The sequence below is a fragment of the Rosa chinensis genome, chromosome 5 (genome assembly GCF_002994745.2).
Source record: "Rosa chinensis cultivar Old Blush chromosome 5, RchiOBHm-V2, whole genome shotgun sequence".
In the NCBI taxonomy this organism is placed as follows: Eukaryota; Viridiplantae; Streptophyta; class Magnoliopsida; order Rosales; family Rosaceae; genus Rosa; species Rosa chinensis.
Window position 1 is genome coordinate 78,515,163 of NC_037092.1, and position 22,268 is coordinate 78,537,430.

The 22,268-nt window shown below is 39.2% G+C and overlaps 1 protein-coding gene across 1 annotated transcript; it reads right to left on the reverse strand.

The window, feature by feature from the left end:
• Positions 1-3,805: 3,805 nt before the first annotated feature.
• Positions 3,806-5,644, reverse strand: LOC112165951. The gene is made up of 2 exons (XM_024302665.2): positions 4,019-5,644; positions 3,806-3,837 (listed from the first exon to the last, which is right to left on the reverse strand). Exon 1 carries the CDS (start codon positions 5,625-5,627, stop codon positions 4,083-4,085), a length of 1,545 nt encoding a protein of 514 aa, XP_024158433.1. The 5' UTR covers positions 5,628-5,644; the 3' UTR covers positions 3,806-3,837; positions 4,019-4,082.
• Positions 5,645-22,268: the final 16,624 nt, after the last annotated feature.

Sequence of the window (22,268 nt, forward strand, 5' to 3'; positions counted from 1 at the left end):
AAAAAAATCGAGAGACCAAGCATAACCAACCGTCAGGCGACGTAGATTGAGTCGAAGGTCGAACATTGAGACCAGCAGAGTCGAAATCAGGTATTGGAAAACCTTGCCGAAGACACGTGGAGCCTTGCTCTGCATTCTCTCTCAGCTTGAATGCATCAATTTGATTCCAATTTAGGTCACCAAAAAGATCAAAACTTCGAAATGGTGGAGTATTGGATGAAATCGAAAAAAGATTTAGGATTTTGGTTGGATGGGGAAGAGCTTACCCAGGGAAGAGAAGAAGAAAGTCTTTGGGATCTATTGTCGAGAGATCGAGAGCATGTTTGTTCATGCTTTGAAATGGTGGAGTATCGGGAGTTTTTTTTTTGTTTTGTTTAGAAAGTGGACTATTGGGAGTTGGGTCACGCTTTGAACTCATAAATTAAACCCCGGGCATTGTTTTTGTTTCCCGCTCGCATTTTCAGTACATGGGTTTCATTTAATAGCAGGTATACTCATTTAAGAGCGTTTGCCAAATTTAAACGCTATTGAAATTTTATGAATTCACAATTGATAGCATTTCCAAACAAAACGCTATAGTGATATGCTATGAATGAAGCTTTTTCTTGTAGTGATCAGAACTCAATTGACAGGTTAAGGTTTATTTATTTAGTAAATAAGGGATAAATTAAAAAAAGCTCGAAATTAAAAATGAAGAATGGAGAGCTGGATCAGAACTCAACTTTAAATCTTCACACATATTTAGAGAAGGGAATAAGGTAGCAGATGCTCTAGCTAATCATGGAACATCTTTGTCGGAGCAAGTATGGTGGGATATGCCTCCTTCATTTCTCGTGTCGTTCTATGAGAGTGATGTTTTGGGTCTTCCAAAGTTTAGATTTCGTTGACTTATTTGTTTTGCTTGTTTATTCTGGAGGTTGTGGTTAGGTCCCCCTCCATTGTCATTCACATTTTTTTGGCTTAATAAAATGGAGTGAGAGAGAGGTTGTTCCTCTGCTATCACTCATTGCATAAAAAAAAAAAACAAAAAAAAAAGCTCGAAATGAAACACATCGAGATATTAAGAGGTCTAGCTAGCTACCCAGCTAATTATGAGCTAAAATACCTAATAAGACTCGCTCTCAGCTCAGAGGAGGATTAGAGTATCCAAAGTAGACAGATTCAAATCATGAAAGCGCGAAATTAGCAACCACGTACATCAGTAAGCTAATGAAGCTTTTTTGGTTGATATATTACATGATCACTAGCTAGTGTTGATCGAAGAAGCAAAGCTAAACAAAACTTCAATTACAATGGCAACAATACAACAGACTCCACCTGTAGTTCTCGAATCCTTTTCACAATTTAGTTGAAGACCGTTAGCACACCAATCCGACTAGCTAAGAACCACCAGTACACCAACCCTTAACCACGAGCCAGCATGGGCATAGAAATATTGGTTGCAATATTATTATTAATGAACCAAGTAGACTCTTTTTCTGTAAACGTGTGAATAAACTTTGCTACTTTTTGAGCAACTTTGTCATCTTGGTGAGAACACAATCTCTAAAACAAATAGGCGTACATCAAGAGCGTTCTAGGTACTCCACTATCACTCTTCCCTCTACCACATTGGATTTCACCTTAATTAATTAGAGACATGCACCAATTCAAAAAATGTCTTTTGGGGATCAATAGATTCGTTGATCCATGTGTAACGAATATAACCTATTGTGATATGATGAATTTATAATTTTATACTAAGTTGTGTGATAAAGAAGATTGATTGGGGTTTAGGATTTAGGTGTGTGCTAGGCGGCCTCCAATATCCTTCCTACACGATGCCGGCTTAGTGAAAGAGTTATTGATATTGACACGCAATGCCCGTTTTGTGATGAAGAAGTGGGTTCCCCATTCATTGCCTTCGAGATTGGCCCCAAGTGGCTAATATTCCGACACTCACCGCTGCTTCCTGCGTTGCGGATTGGTTGGCATCCATTTATACATTACCTTTTTTTTTGGTTAACATTCCTTTATGGGAGGAAATCACCTGCAGCTTTCTCTCACTGGTTGATGATCATTTGGGCTACGTGGCGTAATAGGAACTCACGAATTTGGGATCGAGAGAGCAAGATGGCAACTGAAATTGTGCCGTTGATGATGAGATGGTGGGAGGACTTTAAGGCTGCTCGTACTCCTTTCCCTTCTACTAATGGTTCAAGAACATAGATCAAATGGCAAAAGCCTCCTATTGGTTTTATGAAATTAAATGTGGATGCGGCCTTTAGTTTAGCTACGGGTATTGCATGATTTGGAGGTGCGTTTAGAGACTATGAAGGAGCTGTTTTGGGAGCAGTGGCAGATCCAGGATCCGAAAATGGTCTAGGCTAATAATAAGTGCACAAAAATTTGATTCCACCAACCCCAAATTAAACAAACAAAAGCTCAATAGAACATGTCGATATGCATAGTAAAACACAAGAGTATTCCCAAAAACTCAATTTTACATAGAACAGGCAAGAATCAAAGTATCAAACAATCAACAATATCAAATCCTGATCAATCTTTTTCTTAATTCGGTTTAATTTTCAGAATCAAACACGAGCCCAAGTTATACTAACAACAAGTCAAGAACAACTAATATCAAGTTATCAACGTCAAAGATGATATAGAAAACTGCCAGCTACTACTGCAAAGAGTATTAGTCTGATAAACTATTCAATTAGAAAACATCAAAGATGCTGTATCCTAATAACTGATTAGATTGGGTTAAACATTATCACAAGGAAAACAGAAAATATTGGGTTCATTGACTTCATTCAAAGAGACAATCCCAAAATCAACACAAAGCAATGCGGCCAATGCCATCTATAAGAGAGGAGGTAAATACTACCAACCTGAAGTGAATGAACTAACCAAAACCAATGCTAAATCATACATTTCATTCCAGCTCAGAGCCACTATCCAAAGGTAAGAATACATAATCAACAAACCCATTACACCAAAAAACCAATCAAGAGAGAAATCAGAGAATTGATCAGAAAAGAAAAGAAATGCCCCGCTGAGTCGCTGTTTGGAGAAAATCAGAAAATAAAGCCTGTAAGATTGGATGAGGAAAGCCGGAGAAGATGACTGCAATGAAAGGAACTGCAGGAAGAAGAACTAGACTCGTGGGCTCGAGAAGAACTGGCTGCTGTGCCGTTGTGCTGCCTGTGCGTTCTAGGAGGCAAGGAACTGGTTGCAGTCTTGGAGATAAGAATTTTTTTCTTTTTTTCTTTGGGCTACTATGAGCTGATGGTAAATATACCTGTACTTGAGACTTTTTAGGCTCAAATCTCGTCTATGCTATAGCCCAGATAACCTTCCACATAGATACGCCACTGTTTGGGAGGCTTTCGACACACAGTTACAGACTTATGGTGACCAACTCCCCTTGGCGTGCGGAGTTGTTAGCCTTGCTAGCTTCTAGGGGTGCAGTTGGCTATTGGTCAGCATCTTACCCCAGTGATAGTGGAAACAGAATGTGTGGATTTGGTTCATGCTATTCGTGGGTCTTCCCTTGACCATTCGGACCTGGGTTCCTGATTGATGACTTGTGAGCTCTATTGCATGATGCCTTGGATGCTAGAGTGATCTATGGCAGTAGGAAGGTTGATTCGGTTGTGCAGACCTTGGCTCAGGAGGCCAAATCGATCTGTGTCAGTTTGGTATAGATTTCTTTACCAACACGGGTGTGGAGGCTCTTATACTTTCTGAATGTAATGATTTAACATCAATGAATTAGTCTTTCATTTCCATAAAAAAAAAAAAAAGATTGATTGGGGTATGGATTAAGGTTTAAATGTTTACTGTATCAATTTGAGAGAGATTATTCAGAGCACCGCCGTGCACTTGCACCAACATAAATGAATGGTTAGATTGCATTAAATACACTTTTTGTTTATTAAAAATAAAGTTGATAATAAATATCAAGGGTTGAGATTATTTTATAAGGGTTGGGTCACTTACACCGTCGGTGCATAGAATAATTTCCATCAATTTGAATGGTATATTACAAAAAAAATATAGAATACAACTTACTCGTCTTTTTACAATCTTAAACCCTAAAGTACTCTATTCAAGGCATTGTCTCTGAGTAAAGCTTCTACCGCTCTTCTTCCTGAAACCAAAGCACCATCAAATGTGGCCGTGGTCACATGGTCACCGCATTCGTAAACACCCGACTTAACTCGAGAATCTCTAGTTGAATCAAGGGGCGGAGATTGATTTGGTTGTGCAAATTTGATTCGGTACGTTCTTAGATGCTTCCAAGATCCTACCATTGCTCCCTCAAACCAATCCGAGAGCTCACGAACAACTTGAACCGTCAAATCCTCATCACTCACACTCTCTAAGTCTCCGACCAGGGATATTGACACCAAAGCCTTACCAGTTGGCCCATAAGACGGAGCCACATTTGTTGCAAAGAACATATTATTCACAATCCCCTTACCTGAACCGTTGAGAAACAAAACCGGGTCTTGAACCGGAATATTGGCCCGTTCGGTTGAGAAATATAAACAAACAGTACTCCGAGCCGGTTTCCTTTGGACCGGTTCATACACCTTTCCCGCCAAAAGCTTATCCGCTTCTGGTTGCTCCACTGCCACTATCACTCCTAGCTCACTACTCAATTCCTCTCCACTCTCCAACCTCACAATCGGCGCCTCCCCTTCGAAATCAATCGAAAGGACCTTCGAATTGAAGAGGATCGAATCCGATGGCAACTTTGCCGCCAATTGTTTAGGAATGGTGCCAATGCCTTTGGAAGGAAGAGTGTTGTCGCCTAAAGCAAGACACTTGAAGATGAAATCGAACAATCTAGAAGTTGTCTCGAGCTCCTTGTCGAAGAAAACTCCCCCGAAAAACGGCTGAAAGAATCGGGCGATAATCGAATCCGAAAAGCCGGTTTTCCTCAACAACTCCATCGTGGAGACTTCACTGGAAGCAAATATCTCTTCATCGGATTTGGTCAAGACCCGGAGTCTCGTCAATCCGATAAGCAATTTATCAGAAACTGATCCGATTGGGTTTGCTAAGGACTTTATGGAGTCCCAGAAATTGCGTAGAGGATCGGCTACGGTGTGAAACTGGCCGTTATAGTAGATTCGAGCGCCGGAGTAGAATGTTTGAAGATCGAGGGCTTGGTAATCGAGAAGCTTCTGAGCTTCGGGGTATGCCGTAATGAGGATTTGAAATCCGCGGTCGAGAAGAAAGCCGTCGACGACGTCGGTTCGGACACGACCGCCGACGTCATCGGAAGCTTCGAGAAGGAGGAAGGGGATGTTTTGGGAGTTGAGGTGGGTGGCTGCGGCTAGGCCGGCGAGGCCGGCGCCTATGATGACGACACGTGGTTTTGGGGTTGCTTGGGATTGGGGTTTAGGGGGAGTGAGATTTGGGTACTGTAGAGATGATTGGGGTTTGAATCTGAAGCGGAGGAGGGTGGGGTTTGAAGAACAGGGATGAGAGAGAGGAAGAGTGAGGAGTTTCATTTGGGGAAGAAGGATGGAGGTTTGTCTGGTTGATCGGAAAATTTCATTTGTGCGATGTGGGACATAGGTTATCAACTTCATTGTCGAAAGGATAGGGTTACGAACACCTGCAGCCATTCCTTTTTCTTCTTTTATCTTCAGAAAGATTAAACTCCAATTTTGGTTGGATTTAAATAGGAGAGCTAGCTAGGTCCAGGCCTTCAGGGTCCATCACTACTACAAAAATCGAATCAGACAACACCTTTCAGACGACGCTATGCAATTATCTGTTGTGTGATTGAATTTTTTTTTTTCAGACGTCGTTTTTGTAAGAGCAGTCGTCTGATAAGGACTTAAGAATTAGTTCAGAAGATGTTTAAGATAAAAACTGTTGTGTGACGCTAAAAAAAATTGAGCGCCAAGTTCCCCCCCATGTTAGTGGTGCTAAAGCCCATATGAAACCCCAAATTTTGCCCAACATGTATTGATCATATGACGAGAAATAATATAACTGTGGTCTGATCAAAAGTTTGACAGAAAGGAGGGAGATTTCCCATCACCATTTTTCTCTAACTCCCTAAAAGGGGGAAGTCATACTGATAGGAGACACACCACAAATTAAAACTGATGCATTCATACCACATTGTTATGAATTTTTGTTGTGTGAGTCCTTGTCCAAACTGAGAAGGCAATGTCCAAATGGACTTGAAATACCCTAACACTTGAACAATAAAATAACAAAATAGATCGACTCGACACAAACCCCCACTCCTCACTCTCTGTAGTGCCTCTGTCCCGACACAAACACAAACCCAAAACCAAAACCTCATCTTCTCTCTCTCTCTCTCTCTCAACCCAAAGAGGCCGCAAATCCGTTTCATACAACTCACTCAAATCACTCAAATCTCAGGTTCTTTCCCACAACAATTCCGAAAATGGCGACGAATATCGGCATGATGGACGGGTCTTACTTCGTCGGTAGATCTGAGATCTTGGCCTGGATCAACTCCACTTGATCTCCAACTCCATCTAAACAAAGTCAAAGAGGTTTGTTTTTTTCCCCCCAAATTCAAACCGTAACCTTTTCAATTTGCGATTGTGGTTTCCGTAATTCAATTTTAGTCATTTATAGCTCCGATATGTGTGCCTCAGGCATGTTCCGGCGCGGTTTACTGCACTCTCTCCCACTTTCACAATGGTCACCGTCTTCTTCTTCCTCTCCTCATTACAGCTAACGTTTCTCTTTCTCCCACAATCGGATGTTCCGGTTTTACATATGGTTTTCAATTTGTTGATATTTTTTTTTCTGGATGAATTAGGGATTAGGTTGAAAAGGTTGATGATAGTGTGAAGGTTACAGTTATTGAGGAAGACGACGAGGACTGGTTGCTTCCTCCGCCCAAAGTTACTAAGAAGTTGGGTGATGATTTCATCTTAAAGGCCTTGAGGTATTTTCATAATTGAATTATTTTTTTATTTTCATTTTATATTTTTTTACTGAAAATTGTTAATTGGATTCTGGTGCTTGAATGACACATAGCTGGAATATATAAGGCCTTTGATTACGGTAGTACCGTAGAATTCATTTGGCTATTGCAAATTGTTTATATTTGAAGTCAGATTACCTCTTTGGGAATTGGTTTGATTGTAGGCATCTAGACATAGTTTTGAGTTTTAGAAGCAAGATCTGCTCTGATCGAAATTACCCGACACAAAGCAAAAGTTCTTCTGTTTTTTTAGTTTTTAATTCGAGGCAGAGGAAAGTGTTTAGGGTGGTTGGGTTGAATAATTCTGGGTTTTGGGTATTGGAGATTGATGACTAAGGTTTTTGATGGGAGAGATTATTAGGTGAAAGAGTGATTGAGGAGCAAAAAAGACCGAAAATGTTTCAAGTATTAGCTTAAGGCGCTTGAAGCTAATATTCAGTTTGCCAATACTTTGTAAGACTCTTTTTAGTCTTTTCTTTTGTTTAATCTTCATCCATAGTTCATTTTTCTTAGTTGATTACATGGATTGATAACCAAGTTTGTTTGTTTGTCAAGATTTTGATGGAATTTGGTCATCTTGGGAATTTGATCTGCCTAATTTTGCTTTCAGAATTTAAATTTTCTGTACCATTTCCTATGCTACGCAATATTAGCTTTATAGTTTGTACAGGTTCAACGTCTGGGTAGTTGTGTAAATGATTATTTTCTAACCCACAATTCACAATTGCTTACGAATTGTATACTGAATTCTATAAAGGAGTGAAAGGTTGATTTGTGTTGATAGAACAGAGTATTAGAATGGTTTGAGGAATTGAGTTTACTTCAGCCACAAACAAACATGCTATGATTTTGTATTAGAATTCATATCAAATTACGATCTCATTAAAAGTATCATATTTCAATTACAATATGAAATAGAAATCCATTCTTATTACCATCGCAAAACCCATTCAGAAGCCAAAATAAGAACAGTCATCTAGAGTCGATGTGTGGTAATTCTTCTTTTAGTTCTTGCTAATAGTTTTTTCCCAAGTGCTGTGTAAGTTAACTACGACTAAAGTGATCCATGAAATTTGAACCGTTAATAGGCTGTCCAATTGTTGTATATATGTTGATTCATGACTTAGTAATTACTCAAGTATGTTAACTGGGGTAGGTGAACATATATATAATCAAGAAGCTAGCTACTATTTATATTTTGGTATTTTATGTTTGTTAGATTTGAGAGGTTTAGACTTCAACCATGATCCATTTTCACCAGTTATACCTATTCAAAGACAAGGATGGAGTCAAGCAATTTTGCATAGACATGGTATGTTATGCAGATACTTGTACAGACAACTAAACATGTATAATATAACTGTCCAGTCCTTCCCCTTCTTATAATTGATTATTCCATGGTTACTTCTCACTGGTAGGAAATGGAATGGTTGTTCAGAAACATTATATGCACCTTATAATATGAGATTTACATGTGATGTTGCAAAATATCTACTCATCTTGTTAATTACAGAAAATATCTACTCAGTTTTGTATTACCTTAGATAGAGGACTATCTATTACTATTGGTTGAGGTTTAATGCCTTATAGTTGTCAACTTGCATGCTCTGTTGACTATATGTGCAATTTCTTATCTATCTTGCATACTGGATATTAGATTATTAAGCTAACTTTGGTTTTTCTGTGTTGATATTACAGATTCTCATGGCACAAAGAGCAAAGTAAATGAAAGCAAGTGCAAAAAGGTCCAACAGAAAGAGAGCAAAAAGCTCCTACAGAATTAGTGCAAGGAAGCTTCCAAAGCTAGACTCCAATGAGACCATGAGAGCAGCAAATCTTGCAAAGCTACTCTTTTATATAAATTTCTGGATGTATATTGCTAGGAGAGTACTATTAGATGTACTTCTTTTGTGGATAAAAGATTACCTTTGCACAATCCATTTTGGTGCATGATGTGGATTATAACAATTTCTTCTAGGGTTTTTGTCCATTTACCCCATTTCTAGGGATTTTTTTCCCACTTACCCCATTAAGTTTTTTTAATTCCTTCTTACCCAATACACTCTAAGGGAGTTTTCCCTAATACCCCATTAAGATTTTTTTTTGTTTTTAATTTTTTTTTAATACCATTTTACCCCTCACCCCTTTATTACTTAGAGAGAGAGAGAGAGAGAAAATAGAAGAGAGAGAAGCCATAGGAGACTTCGCCGGAGCCCGTCACCGGCCGCCGGATTCCGGTCAACTTTCGCTGGAATCCGGTCACCGGCCGCCGCCCATCGGACCTTTTAGAAAACCTCACCGGAAATATTTATTACCCTAATAGACATCTATTGCCCACCAATAAAGGGGCAATAGACCTCTATTGCCCCCCAATAGATGTCTATCAACCATGTATTGCCCCCCAATAGACCTCTATTGCCCCCCAATAAAACTTTTGGTCTATTGCCCCCAATAGACATCTATTGCCCCCAATAGACATCTATTGCCCCCAATAGACTATTGCCCACCAATAGACGACTATCAGCCATGTATTACCCCCCAATAGACGTCTATCAGCCATGTATTGTCCCCCAATAGACGTTTATTGCCCTCCAATAGAACTTTCGGTCGCCGGAATTGAAACTAATTTCCTTAAATTTAGACAAATAAAATATTGATTAAAGAAAAAAAAAACGAGGAGATGATATCAATTGAAAATATCTATTGCCCCCAATAGACGTCTATTGCCCCCCAATAGACATTTAATATACCTCTATTGCCCCAATAGAACTTTCTTTTTAAGCCAATAACAAAAAATCATGCTTCTGAAATATTTTTTTTTTAACCAAGCTTCTGATACAACATTCAATAACAAAAAACCAAATGTCCAAAATCGAATCCTAATTCAAAACTCTGTCAAATCCAATCTATCCAGAAATGAATAAGCCTTAGAATCCAATAACAGTCTGATCCTAAAATCAAGAACTATAACCAAAACCACACAAATCGAAAAGAAAAATTGAAATTCAGGTATTGATAAGAGCCTGACTGATCCAAATTTGCGAAAATCAAATCGAACAAGGCGACCTCCAACTCCTTGGCCCCGCCTCTCCTCCCCATGAACAACGCCATCTCCTACCACCTCAGCACGTCCATGAACAACAGGTCCTGGATCGGGCAATCCGTAATCACCACGGGGATGCACTCGAACCTCAGAGCCTCTCCGATCCTGGACACGTCGCCGCCGTCATACTCGAAGATACAGAACTTGCTGCTGGAGAGCCTCTGTGCATAGATCTGCGGCGTCGACGGCTCCGATTCAATCAGGAACTCCGGGTTGGAGTGTAACCTGTTGACTAGGGAGGAATCATTCACCTAATTTAAACTGACGTAGCCCCGATCTAACTCGGGTCTGGGCCGTGATCTGATGCGGTCCGATATACTTGAGCGCCAGACGGCCTGGGACTTTGCCGGAGCAGGAGGTCAGTTGGGGGGGGGGGGAGAGAGAGAGAGAGAGAGAGAGAGAGAGAGAGAGAGAGAGAACGAGATGAGAGAGACTTCAGAGTAGTGTGGTTGTAATTTTTTAATTGAGTTGAGGGTAAAATGGTCATTTTCTATTAGATTGTGTATGTGGGAACAAAAATCTGTTGCTGGGGTAAGTGAGATAATTTTTACTTATTTTGGTGCTTTGGGTCAAGGACCCTTTCTTCTATATATTGATCAGTTACTGTTAATTTGATCATTTTTTATTCCAGTTCCAGCATAAATAATGGATTAAATCATTCTATTAGGACAACAATAACCATACAAAAACATGTCATATGCATACAATATTCATAATGGCCACAAAATAAAAATTGTCGTCTGAATTCAAAACAGATCACCGATGCTTTTAAAAAACAGTTGTGTGAATGAAAGTCATACAACGGTTATAAAGAAAAATGACTTCTTAATCGCAGTCATACAACAGGTGCTCAAATTGCCTGTTGTCTGAATAAAGTTCATATGACAGTTGATGCTGTCGAGAGCCTGTCGACATACTGTCGATAGATATGCCGATCCCTTCAGACGACAGTTTCCTGAATCAGCCTTCATCAGACGTCACCGAGATAGACCATAGTCATCCTCCATATCAGACGACAGTTTTTAACCGTCGTCTGATTCAATTTATGTAGTAGTGCATATATAATCCATCTTGACTACAATATCAATCTGCTCGATATTTCGGCAGGGCCTTTTACTAGTGTTGTCTACTCTACAGTCTACACCATTTACTGATCACTTCCAGCGTTTTCCCTTTACACTTCCAGCTAGGCTTGGGCACCGGCCGAGCCCGTTATGTATTTCACTGGGCCTGGGACCAAGCCCAAACAGTTTGGGTCGGGCCCATATTAAGTTTTCACCATCCAGGGACCGGGAAGGCCCGGACCGTTTACAAACGGGCCGGTCCTTCGGGTTTTTCAGGCCCAAATCTGAATTTCTGGAAAATACATACTTTCAGGCTTTTCCAGTTTTCCTACTAATCATGGAGAATCGTTTCTTAATTAACAAAACGTGTACTATTAAATCAAAGTATCAAACAACAAACCAAATGAAAGAAGTTACTAAAAAGCCATAAATAATCAAATAACTGTGATGGCTTAATGTCATGGAATAACAAATCACAATCACATCTCTAATGTTCCATGTTTCCAACTTCCAACATCAGAACCAAACTATCCAAACTTCAAAGTCCAAATCATAACAAATCCATTTGTTCCAAGTAACCAAACTTAACAACCACACAGTCCAAACTTAACAACCAACCAAACAGTCCAAACTTAACAAATAACAAGCTCAACTCCAAACTGCAAAGTGGCAAATCTTCCAAGTTCCAACCAAACCAAATGAAAATACTCAAAATAGCATATGAATAGCATGGGAAGTAAAAGAAACCGGCAAATGAGCAAGGGAAACAGCAACTCCATCTTCAAAACCAAAGAAACCAGCAAGTGAGGAAGAGAACCAGCAACTCCAACTTCAAAACCAACATGGTAGTAGGCAGCAACTAGTACCACATTGAAGCTAATTTCTGATTTTTTGAACTGCAAATCACACATCGAATCAGCAGATTAACACTCACACCAAATCAATCAGTAACCAAATCAGTAACCAAAATACCAAATCAATCAGTAACAAAAGAACTCGAATACCAAATCACACCTTTAGAAGTAGACTTTGCAGATTTTGTCAGTTTTGGAGGCTTTGTAGCAGTACTAGTAGACGGTGCCTGAGTTGAGGTTTTGACTGTTTTGTCTTGATATTCTGCAAGTTAAAAGAAATACAAAAGGTTACCAACTCCAAGTTGTGCAGATAATGAACTGATAAGAGCACAAAGTGTGACATTTTTAATATGTATTTTCCCTCATTTGGCTAAGTTATTCTCTTAAAATTACGAACTATAACATAGTTTCTGTTTTTAGGTACTTCAAGGTCGAGAATGGAGAAAAGAGGTGAAAAAGAGCATAAATAAGTGTAAATGAAGGATAAGTCATTTTAGAAACTTTCCTCTTTCATTTTAGGAAATATTTCCTATTTTGTTTTAGGGAAACTTTCTTCATTTGAACTTTCCAAAGCTGATTTTCTTGTTTTAAAGAGAGTCAATCCCATTGAGAACTCTTGAGTGATGAAATCAATGAAGCATGAAAGATAAGATGAAGCACAAAAATAAGGAGGAATTCAAGGAGTTTTATTCACATAAATTCTTCTTATTTCGTGGAGATAAAAGGGGAGTGTTATATTCAATATTTATCCTAATTATCTTATTTTCTATTGATTATAGACACTAATTAATTTCTGATTTTCTTGATTATAGGAGTTCATTATGTGCACAATTGGATGAAGAAGTTAGTGCAATTTAAAGGAGAAGAATAAGGGATGTATCTGGTCACTATTTAGGGGAAAGAGAAGGAACATATTAAGGGGAAAAGAGATTTTAAGAGATCAGAAAAATCAAGACTTTGTCATGAGCAAATCAAGGAAATTTGGAGGAGAAATCACCTCTAGATGATTGGCCATGATTGCATCACAAGAGAGGAGAATTCCACTATAAATAGCAGCCATTCTCTACTTCAAAATCATCACTTCTTCATGCAAAATTTAGTTCATTAGCCTAGCTCTCTTCTCTCCAAAACCCTCTCCAAAATTCAGAAAAAGCCTCTTGTCGTGAAGAGCTTTAGGACTTCTCCAAGGCTATTCGTGTTCTTGAAGGCCTAGCCGTGTGTTCTCTTGACGTTCTCCAAGCTTCCTTGAAGATCAAAAAGTGTAATCCATGACCCTTATCTCTGTTTTCGTACTCTTTAGTATTGAATTTCAGATTTTGATTATGAACTTTGTCATTGGAGTTGGATTTTTGTTAAGAACAAGTTTATGTTAGTAATTTTCAGATTCATTTCTTTATGTTTTTTAGTTATTTATGATATCTTTACAATGTGATTTTGTGCCATTCTTTTATATCTTTAAGCATATGATTTTGGTTGAATGATGATGTTAATCTGTAAGTTAATAAACCCAAATTTGTATTCTAATTCACCTAATTGTTTTAGGGCATAAATTGAAGTGGTAAAGGCTATGTACAATGGTCGAGATTATATGCTACATGTTTGTGCGTTTGTAACTTCCTATGGATGCATACATGTTTGAATTCAGAATTCTAATTGCACTTAATGATTCATATTTAATGTTGACGGATGCTCTTAAGTATTAACGTGATGTTTTATATGAAATATTTTAAGTTATAGACTTTTCCTAACTTAGGAGATTAAAAAGAAGAATTAAAGTGGTACTCGATCTCTTCAGACTTGTACTTTAAATTCATTTATGATATTTAGTGTTGGCACAGTTTTAGGTTGTATAGATTGAAACAATTCATTGCATGTTGACATGATTTGAAAATTCTGATTTGAGTGTGAAGAAGTCGATCATTGTAGATAGTTTTATTTTTTTTGTTTTTATTTTAAGTAGATTAGAAACCAAATTTCAAAACCCCCCATTTTATTCTTTTATTTGTTAATTGACCTTTTTGTGTAGGTGTACCCTACAATCCCCGGACTGAATGATCCCTGCTTATCCTATACTGACAACTACATTTTGCAGGGTTAAATTGTGAGGCTATTTTAGCCACATCATGAACATCAAGAATTGAATACTTAAAAACTGACCTTTCTCAATGTCTTCATAGAGTAGCACCTCCTCGATGGTTGGAACATACTCTAGACCCATTATTCTCGGACTCTTAAGCCAATTTTGCAAGCATATAAGGGCTTCAACACTCCTAGGACTTAAGGAACTCCTGTGTGGATCGATTACTCGCTTGCCTGTGCTAAAGCATGACTCGGAAGCTACTGTGGAGACTTGAATGGCTAGCACATCTTTTGCCACAGCTTGCAAGTTGGGATATTTCGATCCACTGTGCTTCCACCAAGTTAAAATTTCAAAGGTTTCCCCCACTTTAGGCCTCTTGAAGGGATCAATAATGTATCGATCAACTTCACACTCCACCACAATTTCATCGCTGTTCTCAAGTTCTTTTGCCTAATTATCCATCATTTCGGCCATCTTGCCACTGGCACCTCTCGTACCAGAATGCCTCAATCCATTGGTGACCTTCTCCTTTTGGTTTGAGGCTGAATTCATTGAAGCTGCATATGTATCAGTCAAGGCTACTAGCAGATCTTTGACCTTTGCTTCCCTCACTTTAGCTTCACCATCATCCATGCCTAACTCAGTCTTGCAAATATGAGTGAAATTTTGAAGTTTATACCTAGGATCAAGAACTAAGGCAACCAAAAGAAGCTGATTGACATCATCGATGTTGCCAAAATATTTTTGAAACTTATTCTTCATCTTCACTGCCATCCGACCCATCAACGATTCTGTTTCATTCTCATAAGTCATTCCAGGTTGCAAAAACAGTCCATCAATCTCACCCTCTATTGCCACAATGTCATGGAAAGTTGAATGGGCAGTAGGCTTCAAAGTTGCACTTATCCTCAATGTAACGTCGTAGAAAACTAGTAAAAACTGGCAGAAAATGGTAGCCCTTTCCCAATCGTCATCATTAGGTGGTCCGACCCTCTTCCTACGAGTTTTAGACTTCGCTTCCTCCACCACTTCTAAATCTTCATCTATCACATCATCTTCATCGAAATATCCATTATATTGATGCACATTCTCTTCACCTGACCGAACAAAGGCCTTTTTCAAAGCAATTGCTATGTCCAACATTAGAAATGTGGAGTTCCACCTAGTTGGAACATCAAGAATGCAAACTTTGTTGGAATCCAAAATTTCCTTCTCAACACACAACTTGAATTCATCAAGCCTAGAAGAAGAAGACATCATATACCTCATTGCATTTCTAATTGATGCAACTGACTTTTCCATAATAGACAAGCCGGATCTAACTACGATGTTCAAAATGTGAGCCAAGCACCTCACATGTAGATGCTTCCCTCCCAAAACCGAGGGACTTGTCTAATTCAACATCTTCTTCCGAACATACTCCACTGCATGTTTGTTAGCAGTAGCATTATCAACCGAAATCGTCAAAACTTTATCTATCTTCCATTGCACCAAGCATGTTTCTAAAATCTTCCCAATGGTGACAGCCAAATGATTGGGAATGTAGCAAAAATTCAGTATCCTTTTGTGCAAGTACTAACTTTCATCGATAAAATGCGCTGTCACCACCATGTAATTGACATTCTGTAACGATGTCCAGGTATCGGTGGTCAGACACACTCTATGTTTGCACAACTCACCCCTAAGCTCCTCTTTTTTGGCATCATACATCGCTAAGAATTTCTTCACAATGACCCTTCTGCTAGGGATTTCCCACCGAGGAATGGAAACTGAACAAAAGTACTTAAATCCCTCCTTTTCTTCTTGATTAAAAGGTAATTCGTCCATAAATATCATCACAATAGTAGCCTCTATACAAGCTTCTGGACTCCATTGTCTCATCACTACAGAATTGGTACTCCCATCACTAGTCAATACCTTCTGTCCTTCCTCCAAATCTAATCTACCAGGATATTTTTTGCACACATTCTCTATATGACGTCTAAGAGTTGAAGAACCATTAAAAGATGCATTAGCTTTGAACACAGTATCTTAATACTTACATCTCGCTTTTCAGCTGTTAATGTTTAAAGTTCAGCGGTAGCTAAACCTTGGTTAACGCTGGTCCGGTGGGTGGACCGCTACTTACGATATGATTGTTACTCCCGCTACCTGTCAAGTAAAATACAAAGAGGCGTCATAGGGAGACCGCGCTGGGCGGTCTTCTCTTCTCCGATGCCTAAGTTAGTCAATGTATTTATGTTGAAAACATAACAGTAGGTAAGTAGTAAATGCGTAATTAATGAGGAGAGAGGAGAGAACCTTTTATAGGTGAGGAAGAGGTTGACCTCTTCCTTGTTTTCGATGTGGGACTGATATGCTTTAGTTCCCAAATTCTGGAGCTTCTGATGCTATCTTGGCGCGGCGCGTCAGCGGTGATCTGGGGATGAGCCGGGGCTCAGGCGGTAGCCTACTTGGCTGTGCTTCCGTAGGTCACGCTGTTGGTGGTAGTTGATACCGCTGGCGGTAGCATGAGCGTAGCTCATTCCAGCTAATTATGCTTGGCAAATACTCATGTAAGTACAACTGCAATGTCCGACTGCATCCTCCTTCCCATCCTGTTCCGAACTAGTAAGTGGTTCGTCAAACTTCTCAAAATGCTCCCAAACATTAGACTGGCAACTGCTGTTTTGAGTCCGACTCGAATCCTCCCTCTTTCTCTTCGTTATCTCCACCTGGCTTGAAGCTATCTCATCGCCATCAGTAGTCGCACCGCCACCAGTCGTCGCACCGTTGTTAGTCGTCGCACCGCCCTCAGTGGATGGATTCGCCGACACCAACTCATTCCCAAAAGTGGCCATTTCGAACAAGAACGAACAAGATCTCAGACGTAAAAGGCTGAAGAAGGCTATACACGAACTGATCGAAGCTTGATTTTAGAAATAGGCTACGATTGGAAATCTGAAATGGGATTGGAAATATGAAATTGGGGGTTTTACTTTGTTAGCATTAAAGCCACCCTCAAGTGCAAGAGGTACAAGTTATAGAATAGGGGATTAAGTAAGGATGTCGAACCCACGAGGATTGGTAAATCCTTTCCTAGCTAGGGAAAACCTAAGGAAAAACTAGAAGAATATGCAAATATACAATCACAAACAAAGGCTCACAAGTGAACCAAAGTTCATGGTGAGTATGTGCAAGATGGTGTGTAGAGATTTGATTTTGATTTTGAGATTGGTTTCTATTCAAATTGAAACAATGAAAGCAAGTAATATAAACTAAGCTAAACAAAACAAGTTGTTATCAAATGGATGGGAGTTAGGGCAACGGGTTTCACCTTTTGCCTCCCTTGCAAGCATTAAAGCAATTGAATATGAATGATGCAAAGCTAACTGTTCAAGTACCCTCTTAGCATCTAGATAGGACTACTAAGGCTTAAACCCCTTTCATTTTATTAACTCTAACCGGATAAGTCTAGAGCTAACTACCTAGAGACAAATTCAATTACCGGATAGGTCTCAATCCTTTGCCCCTAAATGCATAAAGCTTAGAGTTTAGGTAACCAAGCAAGCAAACCAATCCTATCTCTAGGTGATTTTAGCTCACTACCCTCACATGCACACATGGTGCGCTTTCATGCTCCCTTTTTGCCTAAAGGTAATCAATCTCGAAGAAAAACTTCATGTCATGGCAAACATATAACTCAAATTGATTAGGTCTAAGTAATGCATTCAACTATTGACTTAGCATGTGAGAATGACAACATGAATTTGCATCAATTTATAAACAAAAGCATCAATCCAAGCAAGTTTGGCTAGGGCTTTCAACCCTAGCCCCAACTAGTTCACTACTCACACATAGCTAGATACACAAGCTTCAACATTCTATTAAACATCAAATACATAAAGAGATAGGGAGTAAAGGGTGACTATTGATGATGCCGGAAGAGGTGGTGGAGATGGGTCTCCAAGAACATGATGTGGTGGTAGTCACCTCCTTCTCCTTGCTCCAAGCTCTTGATATTGGTGAGAATAGTGAAATTTGGGATCTCTAGGATGAGTTGTGGTGTTGAGTGGTGAAGGAAATGGAGGATGTAGTGGTGGAAATGGAGGTTTTAGAGGTGGAGATGGTGGTTTTTGTGGTGGAGATGGTGGTCTCTTCTCTAGAGAGAAAAATGGATCTTGGATAGGATGAAGATGATTGAATGGAGTCAAGAATGCTGAATAATTGGTCTTTGGCCTCTTTTTTGATCAGCTAGGTGTGTCATCTTTGGTCCCCAAGTGTGCAAGAGATGCTCTTACACCATTGTCCCCTAAAAGGTCCCAAATTGGCAAGGTGATAAAAGGACAAGGTGTAGGGAGATATTTGAATTTCAAGTGATGGGAGATTCTCACCACCATGGTCCTCTTTTGCTGGAGAAAAGACCCTCCATGAGTGGCGGCTCGCCGGAAAAGTCAATTTGCAATTTTCTTCTAATCTCCGTGTCTTCTTCCCCTAGCTTCAAATCTCCACATTTCAAGCCTAAAATAGTCATTTTATTCTCAATGCAAGGTTTCCTACAAATAAAAGGAAATGAATTAAAAAGGGTAAAATAGCATGGAAGACAAATCAATTTTCATAATTATGGGGCACAATTGCATAAGTAATTTGTGACTCAACATACTTCTTGTTTTAGGGTTCGAAGAAAAGAGAGCCAGAGAGATGAGGTCGTGCTAGCTGCTAAACGAGTCATGTAGATAAGTGGGGGTTGTGATCACCTATGGTCAATTTCACGGTATACACAAATAAATGACCTATCATTGAGGGACATATGGCAGTAATGGGACTAATGGCTTATACGGGCTGTAATCTAGGCTTTTACGCATTAGAAATACCAGGCTCGGGACCAGCCCGTTTTATTCATAAACGGTCCGGGCCTCAAATTTTCCTCTTTTTTTTTTTCTCAAAGCCCGACCCGAACCCGGTGGTCATGACCGGTCCGGCTCGGTTTTTCAGGTTTTCAGGTCAAAACGCTCAGCCCTACTTCCAGCCAAATTATTCCATCCAATAATTTCATGTGTTGCGATACGTACTGTTCGGTTATCTGGTGACATGTACCACATCGGATATATTGCTTGATTTTCTAACTTGGCTGTGAAAATAGTCGGCCCTTTCCTTTAATAATTGAAATTACCAACCTGAAAGCAATATATTGATCTATACGATGAACAAATACATAGTGAAAGACATAAATTATGCTTGCTCTGGTGTGTTTTTTTTTTTTTTTTGGCAATTAAAATAAATTATTAAATAAAAAGATAGTACCTAGGGTGGAGGGGGGGACATGAAGCCAAGACCCCTTAGAAAAAATAACAAAATGAAAAGACAACAAAAACATAAGCAAGATTAAGCAGAGCCGATTGAATTAAAGATCAAGATGCACAACAGGCGTCCGATTGCGGGTAGGGTAAGGGTCTCGTGAATCTCTTTTGGACTTCAATTTTTTATTTTGAGATTTTGGGAGAGACTTAAGAAGATTCTCATCTTCCAGAGTTGTTTCACCCTCATCAAACCAGAAACACATGAAACTTATCTCAGCCTGAGCATATGTATGATGACCAAGAGGTTCTTCATTTTCCAAATCATCCCAACAGAACTTAGCTTTATGAACAATAGATTCTTTAGAAGACTAAGCCTTATATATCTTTGGGTAACTCCTTAGGGGAAGGAGTTTTGGAAATAATATCTTCTTTAATGATAACATCTGCTCCACTTTGCACATCATCACTAGATTGTATCTCTGTGTTCCCTCCCTCGCTATCAGTCTCAGACTCATTTGTGAGGGCCTGAAAAGCATTAACAGTAGGTACAGCTGCAATACCTACCAAACCTCCCACAGACAGGTCCTAGGAATGGTGAATGCACTCTTGGAGAAGGAGCAGCCGAAGGAGAGAGTTGTGTCTCTGGAACCTGTGAAGCCTACTCTGGTGTTACTACTGAAGTACTCTAAAACAAATTTGATTCAAATCAAACAAGCAATCTAGTTAATTAAGGTTGAGTTCTAGAGGAAAATCAAATGCAATATATGCTTATCATTTTCAATGTATATTGGAATGATATTAATTAACCTGTCAATTAGGGGTCATCATTTGGCCCGCGGGCCTAAAAGCCCATGGGCGCTCGCCCGGCCCAGTGGGCAAAAGCCCAGCTCGGCCCGGCCCTCAGCAAATCCCATCTCGGCCCTGCCCATTGGGCACGAGGCAGGGGTAGGGCGGAGGGTTCAAAGCCCAGGCCCCGCCCGTTATATGCCCATTAAAGCCCGCCCGGCCCGGCCTTATAAGCCCACCCGAAAGCCCATTCAATTCTTGTATTAATATCTTTGTATGTAGTTATATTGAACTAATTGTTGCATTAGATCATATGGTTTTTTAATTTTGTATTTTATTTTGGTCAATCATCTGATCATAATTTTTTCATAGCTTTTTGTATTTTTTTTAACAAAATAATATGACATATAAATATAATGGGCTCAGTCCTGCCCACCCAAAAAAGCCCGGCCCTAAAAAGCCCCTAAGGCCCTGGGCCCATGGGCGGCCCTGGGCCTTGATTTTTAAGAGAAGCCCGGCCCTGCCCGGCCCGAAAAATAAAAAAAATATGTTTTGGCCCTGCCCGAGCCCATTAATTTTGGGCAGGGCCAGCCCAGCCCTGCCCATTGACGACCCCTACCTGTCATATACAAGTTTAGTCTGGCTACTCTTACATCTAACTAAACACAAAAGTATAGCAATGGCAACTGTTTTTTTGTCAATAAGAAAATGAATTATAAATATAAGATGAGACCTATTCTTGGTTCATGCATGAGCCTTCCCTAATCTTCTGTGTCTGATTTGTTCAAGCGTCTAAAGAAACGTTTCTATGATCCCAAATTAATACCATTGAATTTAGCCATGTATTGATGTGTATGGTTACAGGTTTGAATATCATGACTTATCTATGATCCAAGTTGAAGAACTCAGCAAATTAATGTTTATTGAACCAGTTGCTAGCTTGCAAATTAATCAAGTCGAATCATACATAATCTGATTCATTTAGTTCATTGATCGATGCCTGCCAAATCAAATGCATCAATTTGCTCTCAACCAATACAAGCATATGCATGGTATATGTATATATAGGCTGTTGGTGAAATTACAATAAAAATTATAATTTCTATATGCGAAACTCTTTGACAATAGGCTGAGGCGCGGGTATCTCGCTCTCTTTAAGGAGATTCAAACCCTCTGCGGAACAATGCCAGTGCACCAGAAATCTCTTGACTTGTCCCCTCCAGGATACAACAGCCCAACAATAATTGTACGGTCTCACACCAATCTGCACAAATTGGAGGAACCCAAAGCTCCACCAAAAGAACACCTTTCTTTGGCCAAATGAACAAAAAACACTTTGGGGTTTTTTTTGAGAGAAAGTTGATGGGTGAATAACAGAGTAAGAGTTTGATATATTTTAGCATGCAACAAATGGTGCTATTTATAGGCTCTTAGGACACTTCCTACAATTAATAGGGTAGTAACCAAATGCCATAGGTTACAAAAAATTAAAACCCAAAATAAATCAAAATAAGACACCATGAGTTACAAAGTAAAATTCAAAATAAATTCAGAATTTAAACACACAAATAAATTCAGAATTTAAACACAAAATAAATTCACCCAAATTTAATTTCAATAATAAATAAAATATTAAAATGTTACAACATTCCCCCACTCATTTTAATATTTTAAAAACAAATATAAACCAAAATTACAGGCCAAAGACAAACCATTATGCGTCATGAAGGTGTGCTCTGCATTGAACCTTCACTTAGTGAAACAGCAATCCCTACTCCAGAGTTGATAGTGGTCTCAGACTTGAACTACAACTGCTTAAGGGAAAATAAGAACTACTGCTCACACATAATAATTCAGGTGTTAATATGAGCTTTATTAGCTAGCACGTTACGGCCTTGTGTTTATCCTGGTTTTTATGAGTATATTTCAAGAATAAGCCAATTCTCATAGAGAGCGGCCCCACTCTCACACTCATATAGGTAAAATTCGTCAAGGATGCTCTTGTAACTATAACATCCCACTCATATGAGCTACAGATTTTATTAAGAGTTTTAAGTGAACTCAACCTTCATATACGTTACAAGATTAATGCACTTACATCATAGGGATGAGTAAGAAAATATAGT